At 41.0% G+C, this 14,188-nt stretch overlaps 1 protein-coding gene and 1 long non-coding RNA gene across 3 annotated transcripts in view; one reads left to right on the plus strand and one right to left on the minus strand.

Annotated features, from left to right (window-relative positions):
- LOC104008451 (uncharacterized) overlaps positions 1-14,188 on the plus strand; it is a 172,188-nt gene that overhangs the window by 137,174 nt on the left and 20,826 nt on the right. The window contains exon 4 of one of the 2 annotated variants that reach the window (XR_008537824.2): positions 13,516-13,740. This is a non-coding gene — a long non-coding RNA (uncharacterized LOC104008451). The remainder of the gene's footprint in view (positions 1-13,515; positions 13,741-14,188) is intronic. The other variant, XR_008537822.2, reaches the window with a different exon arrangement.
- BDNF (brain derived neurotrophic factor) lies at positions 13,099-13,842 on the minus strand. The gene has a single exon (NM_001012441.1). It carries the CDS (start codon positions 13,840-13,842, stop codon positions 13,099-13,101), a length of 744 nt encoding a protein of 247 aa, NP_001012443.1.

Raw genomic sequence — 14,188 nt, forward strand, 5'->3', positions numbered from 1 at the left:
TCGTGGGCTCAAGTGACCCTCTCGCTTCAGCCTCCTGAGTAACTGGGACTACAGGCACATGCCACCACACCCAGCTATATATATATATTTTTAATTTTTTTGTAGAGACAGGGTCTCGCTATGTTGCCCAGGCTGTTCTCAAACTTCAGGTCTCAAGCAATCATTTTGCTTCAGCCTGCCAACGTGTTGAGATTACAGGCCTGAGCCTCCATGCCCAGCCATAAGGCCATTTTTAATAAGAACTGTTAAAAATAAAATGTCAATTATGGAATGTAAACTTCATTTTCACATTTATTAAGAAGTCTTCCATAAAATACACATTGCTCATTATTCAGTGAGAGTGAATTGTGTATGAAAAATTCGAAGAAGTGCTAAATCCCACCTTGAGATGGCAGAAGAAAACCAGAGGGTACACATGGGGCAACTGCCTGATGTGTGGGTTTGCTAGATTTTACAATTAAAATTGCAGGACACCCAGTGAAATTTGAATTTAAATTAATACAAATCATTTTTTACTATAAATATGTTCCATAGAGTATTTGCACACACTTACATTAAACAATTATTCATTTGGTTTGATGTTTTTTCTGGCAGCCCTATTTTGGGTTATGGTTGGGTAGGGATTTTATAATCAGAGAGGGAGACAGGGAATGGACAAAGGTGCAGAGGAGGTAGAATGTAAGGTACATTTAGGGAATAGGGAGAAGTAGGGTTGGAGTGCACTGTCAAGTGTGTTGGAAGTTGTCTGGACATTAAAGTAGGAAAATAAAGCTACATCCTATAAGGCCATAATGCCAATATCACCAATTTGTTACTCTGTCAGCAATGGATAGCCCTTTGATATATTAAAGGGAGGGAAATCATATGCTCTATTCATCCATTCATCTATCCATCCATCCATCCATCCATCCACATTAATGTATCTGTATCAATATGGCACACTTGAAAAGCATATGTCCTCTGAATTTATATTCTAGTTCTGCTATATGCTCACTGAGTGATCTTCTGCAAATTACTGCCTCTCTCAGCCTCAGTTACCTGAAAAATAGGCATAATTAGATCTACATCTTACATCTCTCATCAGGTTTATCACAGTGACATACAATTACCAAGCAGACCAGTCTTTTTGACTCGTTTGAGGGTTCCAATACTGTGTATGCCAACTTAGACCATTATTTCCCAGAAACATTCCTCTTAGTCTATCGATTTCATTCCCTTGCAATGCACTGGCCTTTACACCTGCATAGTCAACAGTGAGTAAAGACAGCATTTCTGTCTCTCCTGCCACATCGGTACATTTGTGTATAGGTAGGTGTTGCTATTTGTGTAATGTATTACGAAGTGTTTTCACATTCATCATTGTCATTGAACCTTCAGAGAGATCATTCTGCTATCATGGGAGGATGTTGGAAGTGGGTTGGGGTAGAGAGATTGGGGGTAGAGAGATGGGTTGGAAGGCTGCTGTGATAGCCCAGGCGAGATGCAATGAAGACCTGAACCAGAGCAGTGGAAAGGTGAGCTGAAAGTGAGAGGAATGGATGAAAACAAACGGCACAGAAATAAAAACAAAGGGAAGTTCTGACACCCGCGTTTTGGTCTCCTTGACATTGCTTCCATTTCCTCTAGGGACATGTCCTGGATAAGGGTGAAACTGGATGCTCCTTGGCAGTTTCAGATGTCACCACCCCTAACTTTCCATTGGATAAAAGAAGGCCCAAAATAGCCTCTGGTCCCATAGGCTAGTGATTACTGGGACTCAGATTCCTGTCCTGAAAACACGGGGAAGAAGCCAGGCATTTGCCCACTCACCCTCTCACCAGCTGACCCAGGGCATTAGCACCCTGGTGCCTGCTGACGCAGAGCATCTGCCAAATTCGATTAGCCCCGTGGCCTGGCTAAGCTGGGCATGTCCTGCACTGCTTCTAAAACAAGCCCTCCAGGAAGGGGCTGCGAGACTCGGAGATGTTTTTTCCTACTGTCAAGCAGGACTCACTGCTTGGCAGTTTGAGGTAGGGATGGGGAGGAGATAAAAATATTAGAAGATGCAGAAGATAAAACCAAATACTAATCTAACAGTCACTTCTGAAAACAGAGAAAACACTCCAAACAGTCAACATGGATTGTTTTTTTTTTCTCTTTGCTTCAACTTAGTAAAGCCTTTTGGAGTCCAGCAGAATGAGCCAAGCAGTGTGAAATGTGTGGAAACATGTTGTTGGCTCAGAGCAGGTTGCTTGGAGGTGGGACAGGTGACGACCTGCCTGTGAGAAGCCCATAGAGCTCTCTTCTTCTCACCACTGGGTCAGTTGATCCTCATCTGTAGATGAGAGATCCTCATCTGTAGACTCAGCCCTCCTGCAGCCATTAGTGCCTCTCCTGTTTCTAATCACAGGGAATCTAAAGAAATTTAAGGAGCCTCATTCAGGAGCTCAGTGTTAGATTGAGCTTTCTGGTGGGTCCATTCTGACTCTGAATGTTGATTTTACTATCTAAAATCATTATTCTTGTTTCTATGGCTAGGGTCCTACTTGTATTCAATTTCCTATAGAACTAGCGTCCTGTCTTGTTAATTCCCAGTCATTAGAATCCCACACCCAAGTTTGGGACCAGGTTAGGGCTCTGAGTCCCATGGGCAGAAATCTCTGATACCTCTGACTCCTGTTTACCTAGAGGAAGAAGAATCTGGGGCAGCAGTTCTACCCTGGCTGGTCAACAAAACCACTGGAAAGATCTTTAAGAAATACAGATGCCTGGGCCCCACCCCCAGAGATTCTGATTTACCTCATCTGGGTATAGATATATTTTTTAAATTCCCTATGTGATTCAAATGTACAGGTCAGGATTGAGAGCCACCAGTCTGGTGGTTAAAATTCGAGGCCTTGGGATTATATAGATGTGGCTTCAAATCTGACTATATCATTTATTAACTGTATGACCTTGGGCAAGTTATTTAGGCTACTGTGTTGTCAGTTTTCTTGTCTCTCAAATTACATCTATCTCATGATTATTTTAGATAGCATGGAAAGCATTTAGCATGGCATCTGGTACAAAATAGGGATGTAACAGTATTGCCTATTGCCAAACACTTGTCCTTGTGTTCAACCAATTGCTAGGGTAATCTTACCCTTTACTTGATTTACATATGATTCTTTGCATATGGATCGTCTGTCTGAAACCCATCGATAGAACTCTTTATACTCATTATAGAACATTCTTCACCCTTTCGCATCTAACTTCTGCTGAACTCGAGGGACACATCAGTCCCCAGCACCTTGACTTTACTACCTGATCTACCCCATCACCAATGGGATCTGTTCTTAAGAAAGTGGGAAAGCCAAGATAGCAAACTGAGTTCATCTTTTGGTTCAATTCAATTCAGTTGGCAGTGGAGCATGACCTTGACATGACTTGTGAGGCTGAGGTGCAGCAAAGACTTACAAGTGATGTCAGCCATACATGGAGGAATGGGGGAGAGAAGGCTGGCGCTGGTGGCCAGGGCTATTGCAGACCCAGCAGGCCTGAGTCATTATCCTTTCTCTTCTCCACCAATCCCAAACACAAAATAACTGTAAAGTATTGACCTAGGGAGGATTGGGCACTCCTGAGTCTTGCAAGTGGTTCCACAACACTCTGCCTATCTGCCCAATCCCAGCAATTCACAGGAAGCTCATCAGATTGGCCATGAGGTTAAAGGGGTGACAACTGCCCCATATCCAAGTATTGGAAATAGCTGACATGAAGCTCTAGAAACCCTACATTCAGGTTTTTCAGCACAGAGTAGGGTTGTATCCACTTTTGGAAAGGCCTCCATGCAATGAAAGACTGTTTGCATGTTAACCTTAAAAGATCAATCCAGGACTCTTCTGAAAGCTAAAAATTCTAAGCACCACTGGTGGTCTCCCTTTTTGAAGGAAGCCAAATCCCTTGGACATGTAACTAGCTATTCCACCCCCCTCCCCACAACCACGGCCTTTTTTTTTTTTTTTTTTTCCTTCTGTATGTTCTCAATGCCCTTTGCACTTTTAAATTTTTCAGTGGTTTAAGAGTGGCTCCAGATCCAGGCTGCCCTGCTACTCACAAGTGTTGCAGCCTTTGCCAACTTAATTGAATTCTCTGTGCCTTAGTTTTTTTCATCTCTAAAATGGGAGTGCTAAAACTACCACCTAGTTTATGGATTGTTGTGCAGTGAGAAAATCTGCATAAGATGCCTTGAACACTGCCTGCTTATAGTAAGTACTAGTCACTATAATTGTGCAATGGGTTAAATGTATGTCAAGGACATGGGGCAGAAGTTGAGGTAGGATTTTCCTGATGTGCCATGTCTATTTTTAGAAATGTGACTGTGGCCCCTTGTTTCTTTCAGACTATGTGAGTTCATCCATTTCACCCTGGCTTCAGTCATTGCCATTCAGCTGGGATAGACACTTAGGAATAATGGGCTTCATTTGGAATGTACAGTCTAGAAAAACACCCTTTATTGTAGTATATCTCTTCCATTTGCCTGAGTGTATGTAGTGGCCACAGTTTAACTGCCAAGCAGTATTATTGCTAGTGGGTAAACAAGAGTTATCTCTCTGAGTCTTCCAGAAAAGACAAAGTGACCCTGGATGCTAATGGCACAGATGAGATGGGATCTCTTCCAGGAGTCTGAATATGAGAAAAGAGTCTCTGAAGCGTGTACTAGATGAGCCCAGCTTATTACCAGTCAGCAGAGTGACTTCCAAGAGTTTGTAAACATTTTCTGAGGCTTTCTCATGGGTCTGTAACTTTCCTAAGTGCTTTATATGTATTACCTCATTTAATTGTCACAAAATCCCATGAGGTAAGTGGGAATATTTTTACCTGTCCTTTGCAGGTGAGGAACTGAGGCACAGAGAAGTTAAGTGACTTGCCTACAGTCACACAGCTCTTGTAGCAGAGTTGGGATTCAGACTCCACTCTTTACTATATTATGTGCCCCCTGAGTGGTGAGATGTTGGATCCCAGAGGAAGCAGAGCTCTGAGGTCATCAGGAAGGAGAGCAGGGCATGAAGTGGGAGCAGAGGTGGATTGAACAAAAACATAGATTTCTCAGAGATTCAGGCACAAAGGACTCAGGGCCAGAAATAAACCAAAGTTGGATTGCTGAAATGAGGAGTTTCAAACACTGGCATGCCAGTGAGGTTTGTCTCCTAAGCTAGCCAAAGCTCCACTCAGAATGACCTCTTTACCATTCTGAAATATCTGCTGTTGCTCTGAGGAAATCTGCTGCTGAATGTGGTGTTGCTGTGATTTGTTATGAGATACTTTTGTTCTCAAGGCCATCCTCTCAGGAGGAGGAACTATCCAGAGTACTCGGGAGGTGGTGGTGAAACAGATTGGGAACCGTACATCCTTGGTGAATTTATAAAGCCCTAAAGAACAGAGATGCAAACCCATTTCATTCAAAGAGCTCTGTAAACAGTGACTCTACAGGATGCTAATCCAGCAGTTTCATGCAGAGTTTCCTGACCCTGCAACTTGGCAAAACACAAGGAATCTCTCCTTGCCAGGCACCATGTAATACAGTAAGAATGAGTGACATAAAACAAAGGTAAATACATTGCCTGGCTTTGAAAGTAAGGTTAGACCCTGGTAGAAAATTTGCATCTTGAGGAATATATGGGCACCTTCCCCAAGGTATTTTCTGCCTGCTTGTCAGACAGTTGGTAATATTTTTATAGTTGCATATGAAGTAGAAACCTTCCTTTGGTCACATCCTCCCCAACCGCCACACTAACCCAAGGTGCCTCCTGCTTTTAATCTTGTGGCAAGTGCCAAGAAATAAGGACACCAGCTATGGAGGGAGGCAGGAGATGCACAGTGAATTATCTCAGAATGCTTCCCGGCCTTTATGTGCTTCAGAAACCTCTTTAATCTCTTTTTATGGCAAATAATGAAGTAGGAAGAATGAAATTGTAATACTAAAACTGAAATTTACCTCCAAGACCATCCTCTTGGGAGATCCCCCAAGTTCAGCCTCTTCCTCTGACAGTTGAGGGCATGGAGGTTCAGATACCGGAAAGGGTTGGCCAACCTGATGATTGAACTACCAAGATACCTGGCTCCCAAGGTAGGCTTGTTAGAATTCAGGCTTCTGTATTGCCTAATGGATGGGTAATACATTTGGACACCCTCCCCTCCATCCTAGAAATAGAAAAATCTTCTAATGCAATTTGCCTTGTAAAATGTGCAGGAGTGTGCACACACACATACACATACACACAGAGATGGGAATAGCTATGTTCAGGTCCTCATTTCCAGAAACCAGTTCCTACAATATAGAAAAGCTTTGCCACAAAGTCTGAGGAAGCCCTTTGTATTTATAGTCTGGTCATTCTAGAGGTGTGAACCTAGATTTCCTCAGCTGGATGTTAATAGCTGATTAATTCAGGATGCTGATTTAATTTGTGACCTATAAAACGCTATTTCACAGAGAATGGGCTGTGTTGGCATGTGCAGAGACCAGCTCCCCAGATGGAATAATCTTTTCCTTATTAATTTGCTGCATGTTGCTTCTCATTTCTCACAGTCGTTCCAAATGTGTTACAAACGACTACGTGCTCTGGGTCCTGAATCCACTACTGCTGTTGCTTTGAAAGAAAAAAAAATTGTTGACTATGAAGGGCACTGAGCTTTCCTGGCTCACATTTGCATGCTCACTTTCAAACCATCAGTGCATTCTTCTCTTAGAACACTAAGCCTTGCTCCACCTGCGAGCACCCATCACTTTTGTGTTGTTTAGGAAATGCAAATATAGATAGTTTGATGTTTTCAGGGCCAAGCAAACAGGTAGTGACATGATTGGGATCAGATCTACAGTTTCAAATTCTTGGGTTGTGCTATCTTCCTGTTATCTAGAACATGTGAAAGGCTGTTTAATCCCCTTAGTCCAATGATCCTCAAATTTGAGTGGGCACAGAATCACCTAGAGGGGTTGTTAAAACTCAGACTGTTGTACTCTACCCCCAGAGCTTCTTATTTAGTAAGTCTAGGATGGGAACTGAGAGTCTGCATTTGTAAAAAGTTCCCAGAGATGCAGATGCTGGTTGCAGACCACACTTTGAGATCATTCCATGAGTCTAACTGGAGGAGAGTATGGGTACTGTTATCTCCAAGTAAACACTGCTTGGTATCTGTTGGAGCAGGTCTCTGCTGGGTAAGGTTTCTATTTTATGTCTTTTTCCTCTTTCCTTCCTGATATGCACCAAATCCCAGTTTAGCAACTATTTTTTAAATGTTAGGGCTCAATGGAGAATGCAGCTTGACTAAATAAATTTAAATGTGTACTGCAGTACTTGACATGGATTTTTTCAAATTGTGAGCACTTAAGCCAGACAAAAATATTTCCCCTGGGTTCAGCCATTCGATGCAGACCAGCCCCTGGTTTCTAAGGAACCATTTGAAATAGAGTACAGTACCAAAGTGCAGAGCTGCAGAAGCATCTTTATGTCCTTTCTAAATGTAGAACATACACCTCAAGCTCAGGATTTCAACTAACACTTTTTGGTCATTTACAGGCTTGAGACAAGTCCTGTCATTAACTACAACATTGTGTGTGAGGCTTTTTTCAGGACAGATGAGCTTATTTTTCTAAAGGAAAGGACTTTTGTTTTGCCAGATATAAAATAGCAGCTCACACTTAAACGCAAAGGTCTTGTTTATTGTTTGTGTGGTGAGGTTTAATTGGAAGGCCTGCTTTTTACAATTCCATGCTACTGACATTACCAAGCACACAGGATTGTTGTTAGAAAAGCAAATGCCAGGCTAGGGAGCTCCTAATCTGGTGGTCTGTGCCTTGTAAATAATTGGGGTGCGGGGGTGAGGTAAAGGCCTATGGAAATCCTACAGAGTGCCACAGAAATGGGTCTTCTCAATTATGATAATGTGTAAGATCACAGTGCTTTTTCTGTTAATATTTAAACATAGTCTTCAAGTAATTTACTGCAAATAATCACATATTAAAAAGCAAGGAGTTTGCTTTTTTTTTCCCTACAAATAATTCAAATGGTGGCCAGAATTGAGAGAATGGATGATCATACTCACAAGATTGGGGATAGACATGCAGGCAGTGTGTTTATTAGAAGGAATGTCCATAAACATGGGCTGGTTTGGAGTGGCTTCACCTACTCTAGTTGCTAAGTTTAGCTATTAGGTGGGGAGTTCACCAACCACCAGTTAGTTCAATGTAACCAACAAAAGTCAGATTCCCAACCATTACCCCCGCTTGTCACCAAACCAAGCAGCCAACCAACCTTTAAAACCACAGTTTAAAAACCCACAGCTAAAAGGATGGCCTATGTTCCATAAAATACTAATTTTGCTGGTCAACATTCTGAGGTTGGATCAAATCCGTGAATGGCTTTTTGCAAGCTAAATGCTTCATCTTCCTAAATTTATGTACACGTATATTGTTTCTTATCCCAATTAACAGTCTTTATTTAACAATGGCTTATCAAAATATGCAGCCATTTCTACTTTAACTTATAGACCAGGCTTGATGTTAGAACATGATGGAGACAAGTATGTTTTATAATAACCTTAAACCTTAACACTACTGGGAGTGCTGGCTGAACTGAGGCAATGCCTGAAGCCATTTGTTGCAGTTCAAAAAGTGTTTGACATTTTATCCAGATCTAGAAGTCACTTAAATGAATGAGGAACAATTTAACACTGACCCATTCTAAGACTTAGTTCAGATCCTCATTTCGAACTGTCTTATTATTCATTGAATTAGTACAGCTCATAAAAAGATTTCATAGACACAGCTAATGACCACAGAGGCTTATCAGTATGGAGAAAAACAACAGATCAAAGCAATGATCTGAGTTATTTCCTGGCATCTTAGTAATTAAACAAGTTTAACTGCTTACTCAATGAATGCAGTACACATTGGTTACTCCTATTAACTCCAAGTTGGATAATTTAGTAGATGTCTCTATTTTGTTTTTTTCTCCAACCTCATCTTCTAATGAAAACTTTCAGTCATGTTTACCAAACTCGTTTAACTTCAAGTAATTTGGATGTCATGTTTAATTTTTACTTTTTTTACTCAACCATTTAAAAAATATTTTAGTCCTCTGATTATGAAAATTGGTCAAGCCTGAAGTTTATCAAAGTTCTAAGTCCATGGCTGGGCTGTCATGACTGGCAGTCAAGGGCTTCTCTTAGAGTACTTTTCAAGTTCACTGGACAGATTAGGATAGAGTAATTCATCTCATTCGATCTGTTTTCCCATATACACAACACAAGTCAATGTTTGTTATGACTTTCCTGATCCTTATTTATAAGACAATACAAGAGGAAACCATGTGTGTATGTTTAGAAATAGAAATGATACATTGCACAGATATAGTTCACCACGTTATGGGATGGGTTGTCAGTGTTCAAATGGGGAGGCTGAAGAGTAAGAACAGATGCTTTTTTTCCTTAATGGCCCTTTCTCTGATTTAAAATCCTTCCATTTATTTCCCTAAGATTTAGTGATAACTTTAAACACTTTAACTAAATTACCCAGCGGCTTGGCAGCCATCACGGAGGCAAATCCTTTTAGAAATCCTAGCAATCTGTTAGATTGTGGGTACTATGATATAAAATCTGTGTGCTCCACGTACAAAAATTAAATCAGTGCTATGGATACAAATACATACTGCAAATGGCACCACTTCCAAACCGAGGGTATGTGACCTGTCTCCAAATATTGAATTTCTTTTTTTATTTTTTTCCCCAGTACTTGACTTTCTAAATTTGGGCCAATTTATTCTCATTATCCCTAAGTAAACCTACTTTGATTTTTTTTAACAGTTATTTTATAGTCAAATAGAGCCAGCCAGCCAGCCGTGATTCGTGGATCCTGATGTTGCTAGGATACATGGTTTGGTATCTGATGAAAGTATATCACTTCAAAGGGGTAAAACTTTCAAGTGTCCGAGAAAATGACACTCCCATCTTCCACCATGGAAGACAGATCCAATCCTACAACTTCTCAGAAGCTCACAGACTGCAGGATTGGCCTCCCAGGCTTTCAAATAAGTATCCTCTCTGGAGGGCTGTTTAATTACTAAAACTAGTCAGATTAGTCTTAAAGCAAGGAACACACGTATTTATAATAAAACACGTTTTCATGTTTGTTTTACAGTAAAGAGAAAAAAACCCAGAACCCCCAGATTTTATGTACTTTGAAAATATATTTAAAAACATTAAAAATTCTATATTTAAAACATATATTATATGTTAATTAGTACACTTAAATAGAACTTGTATTTACAATAGGCTTCTGATGCGGTTAAGTTTTAATGCCAATTTTTTTCAATAACATAATTATATAAATATACTAAAATACAATAAATATTGTTTTTTGTTTTACATGGTGAATAATATCTTTACCATAGAGAGAACAAGGCCACAGACATTTACTTACATTTTCAATGGGAATCACCATAAAAAAGCAACAGGCCTGCTGCCATGCATGAAACACTTCTGCCACAAAGAGACCACAGCAAGACTTTAAAAAACAAAACAGAACAAGAACAAACACAACAGAGAGAGATTTTAACAAAATAAATCTTAGGTCAACATAAACCATCAAGCATGTGACTGTGATGTATCTTATTGGGTAAAAGAGCCACTGACCACACAATTGCTGGATGTGTCTCCTATGAAACCACTTAACAGATCTGGCCCTTGCAATCCTTTAAGTTTGTGATGGGGGGTTGTTTGTTTTAAATTTGTCCCTTAAAAGGAAGCTGCATAAAGTTAACATACAGCAGATATTCCAAGCATTCCTTACATATTAAAAATAATTACAAAGATAATATTTTCAAACAACACAAAACAAATCTACACTACGTAAAGTCTTCCTTCTTTCAAAGAGGTATTTAGATGGTACTGTGAAAGACTAGCTCTAAATGAAAGACTGAACAAATTGAAATTCTTTGCTGATGGTATCTTCATTCCTGGGTTATGGTGAACATCCTCTTTTGCTTATCCCTCACCCTACTAAGATGCAGCAATTGCTTGGGGCTTTCTGATACTTAAGGATGCTGGTCCAAGTGGTGATCACTAACATTTTCAGGTGTGAAATGGGCTGAATGGGCTTAGAGCTCTAGTTTTCACTGGGGATCCATTTTTCCAAGAACCACTATTTCGGGCTCCCAACTTGACTTCTCCTAACCCAAAATGGCAGAGGTGAGGCAGGGACCCTCTCCATGAACAGACAGGATGGGCAGAAGGTTGCTGTGGCCTTCACTGGGGAACAAAATTTTGTCAGCTCTGTCCTGGCCTCTTCCATTGAGCAAGGCACCTTCAAGTCTTGGTGTTCTGAATGTCCAGACACCTTCCCGAAGTCTTGTCTCTGGACAAGATTTCCTATGGGTCCCCTTGATCATTCGGCCTGAGTTTGGGGTTTCTTTTCCTGTTCCCTTTTCCCTTACCAAAAGTTCTCAAAAGATAAACCCTGGTTTCCTCAAGTCTAGTTTCAAAGCAATAAGTGTTCAGGTAGCAAACATCTTCTATCTCATTGCATCAATCTCATGATCACAAATGCCACATTTGGCTCCCAACCTGCTCCAGGCTAATCCAATTTTATGCAAAATTATCCAGAGGTGGGATGGTGGGCATAAGTCGGCTTGAGTGTGGTCCTCCAGTCGAGAACCTCTTGAGCACAGTTAGATAATGTAGGCACTTAAAGCATGAGGTCCAAGCAGCTTGACACATGTCATTCCAGAGCCACCTCTGAAGGGTCCTTCAGAGGCTTTCGTTTTGGAATGTCTCAAATACCATGCCCCACCTCCACCTAGACCTTGGGATGGCCACTCAGAAATTCCTCCCGCACTGCCGGTAAATGCAATGCCAACTCCACATAGCCTCCATTTGGCTGTTCAGTCTCATGTCACTGGCAATGTGGATTCCTGTTCTGATCTAGGTGTTTCTGGGTTGATACAGGGCTCTACCTTTTGCTTACAAGACATTGTTAAGCCTCACCATGAGTTTTTTTTAAGCTTTGCCATGATTTACCCAAATGTTTACTCCTCATAAAAAATAATCTTCATTTTGGGGTTATTTTTTGTTGTTTTCTGTTCTAAAAAAAAATCACTGTTCTCCATGCTTATACAAGTGTCATGATGTGACACAATGTGTTCACTTGTTCACAGCAGTGGTAAAATATTTCAGAACGCGCAACTGATTTTTCTTCCTTAAAACAAAGAGGAGACCAGAGGGGGAGGGGGGGAAAGAATGTGTTCTGAGCAAACATAGGTCCTTCCGTCAAAAGCAGCTTACTCTGACCAACGCCCAAAGAATGAGCGGGGCCTGGGAGGTGCATCACGGGATGTGGAGTGTGAGCATTTTTTGTTCAGTTGCCTTAATTTTTATTCACTTTCCAGTCATCTGATCGATATTGCAAACATCTTCACAACATACAAATGTATCTTTTATCAGCCAGAATATATATTGAAGGAATTCTTTCCCCATCTCTACTCCCTGTGGGAACTAAAAAACAAAACAAACAAACGAAAAAAAAACACAAAACAAACAAAAATATACCCCCCATCCCCCATCCCCTAAGCCAGTAAAGCAATGACAACAGCACCTTGACATTGTTTTAATTCCAACGCTATCAGAAGTTAAAAGCAGTAAAACAGATATAGTACTAACAAGAACGAAGATACTTACTGTCTAAAATGTAAACGGAATGTTTTGGTTCAAATTTTTGTTGTGTGTGTGTGTTTTTTTTTCTGTTTTCTGAAAGAGGACAGTTTATTATCAATTCACAATTAAAGCAGCATGCAATTTATTATTTTTTTTAACTTTTTATGTTTTCAATTCTTGGCAACGGCAACAAACCACAACATTATCAAGGAATGTAATGCAGACTTTTTAAGTTGTGCGCAAATGACTGTTTCCCTTCTGGTCATGGACATGTCCAATAAATAGATTGTAGAACCACTGTACTGTATAAACTTCATTTATACATGCAGTTCATAAAATTATTTTTTTCTTAACTGAATAATTTACCCTGTTATGTATATATACAAATAGATAATTTTTGTCTCAATATAATCTAATCTATACAACATAAATCCACTATCTTCCCCTTTTAATGGTCAATGTACATACACAAGAAGTGTCTATCCTTATGAATCGCCAGCCAATTCTCTTTTTGCTATCCATGGTAAGGGCCCGCACGTACGACTGGGTAGTTCGGCACTGGGAGTTCCAATGCCTTTTGTCTATGCCCCTGCAGCCTTCTTTTGTGTAACCCATGGGATTGCACTTGGTCTCGTAGAAGTATTGCTTCAGTTGGCCTTTTGATACAGGGACCTTTTCAAGGACTGTGACCGTCCCGCCCGACATGTCCACTGCAGTCTTTTTGTCCGCCGCCGTAACCCACTCGCTAATACTGTCACACACGCTCAGCTCCCCTCGGCGGGCAGGGTCAGAGTGGCGCCGGACCCTCATGGACATGTTTGCAGCATCTAGGTAATTTTTGTATTCCTCCAGCAGAAAGAGAAGAGGAGGCTCCAAAGGCACTTGACTACTGAGCATCACCCTGGACGTGTACAAGTCTGCGTCCTTATTGTTTTCTTCATTGGGCCGAACTTTCTGGTCCTCATCCAACAGCTCTTCTATCACGTGTTCGAAAGTGTCAGCCAACGATGTCAAGCCTCTTGAACCTGCCTTGGGCCCATTCACGCTCTCCAGAGTCCCATGGGTCCGCACACCTGGGTAGGCCAAGCCACCTTGTCCTCGGATGTTTGCTTCTTTCATGGGGGCAGCCTTCATGCAACCAAAGTATGAAATAACCATAGTAAGGAAAAGGATGGTCATCACTCTTCTCACCTGGTGGAACTGTAGGGAGAAAGCAGAAACAAGACAGAAAACTGGTTAGGGCTTTCTTTCACTGGGATGCCATGTGGCCCATCTGATTGTAATTCCAGGCCATTCTGCAGGGTCAAGGTTTTTTTATGTCTTGGTGATAAACTCCAGCTGCACCAGACACAAATCAATGTCAGTAGTGTGCTGTATGTGGTTTAATATAAACCAGAGACATGCAGTGTTTCCCCCAAGATCTAGCATATAAACCTGAGATTAGATGGCTTCTAAGCAAGTGCAAAAATTGTGGCTTCAAGTTCTCCTTCCTCCCACTTTAGCAGCTTTGTAAGTTTAATTTTTA

The sequence above is a fragment of the Pan troglodytes genome, chromosome 9 (assembly GCF_028858775.2).
Source record: "Pan troglodytes isolate AG18354 chromosome 9, NHGRI_mPanTro3-v2.0_pri, whole genome shotgun sequence".
NCBI lineage: Eukaryota > Metazoa > Chordata > Mammalia > Primates > Hominidae > Pan > Pan troglodytes.

Excerpts from the sequence above, each read along its gene's own strand:
- BDNF (NM_001012441.1), bottom strand. The coding sequence starts at position 13,842 with ATGACCATCCTTTTCCTTACTATGGTTATTTCATACTTTGGTTGCATG.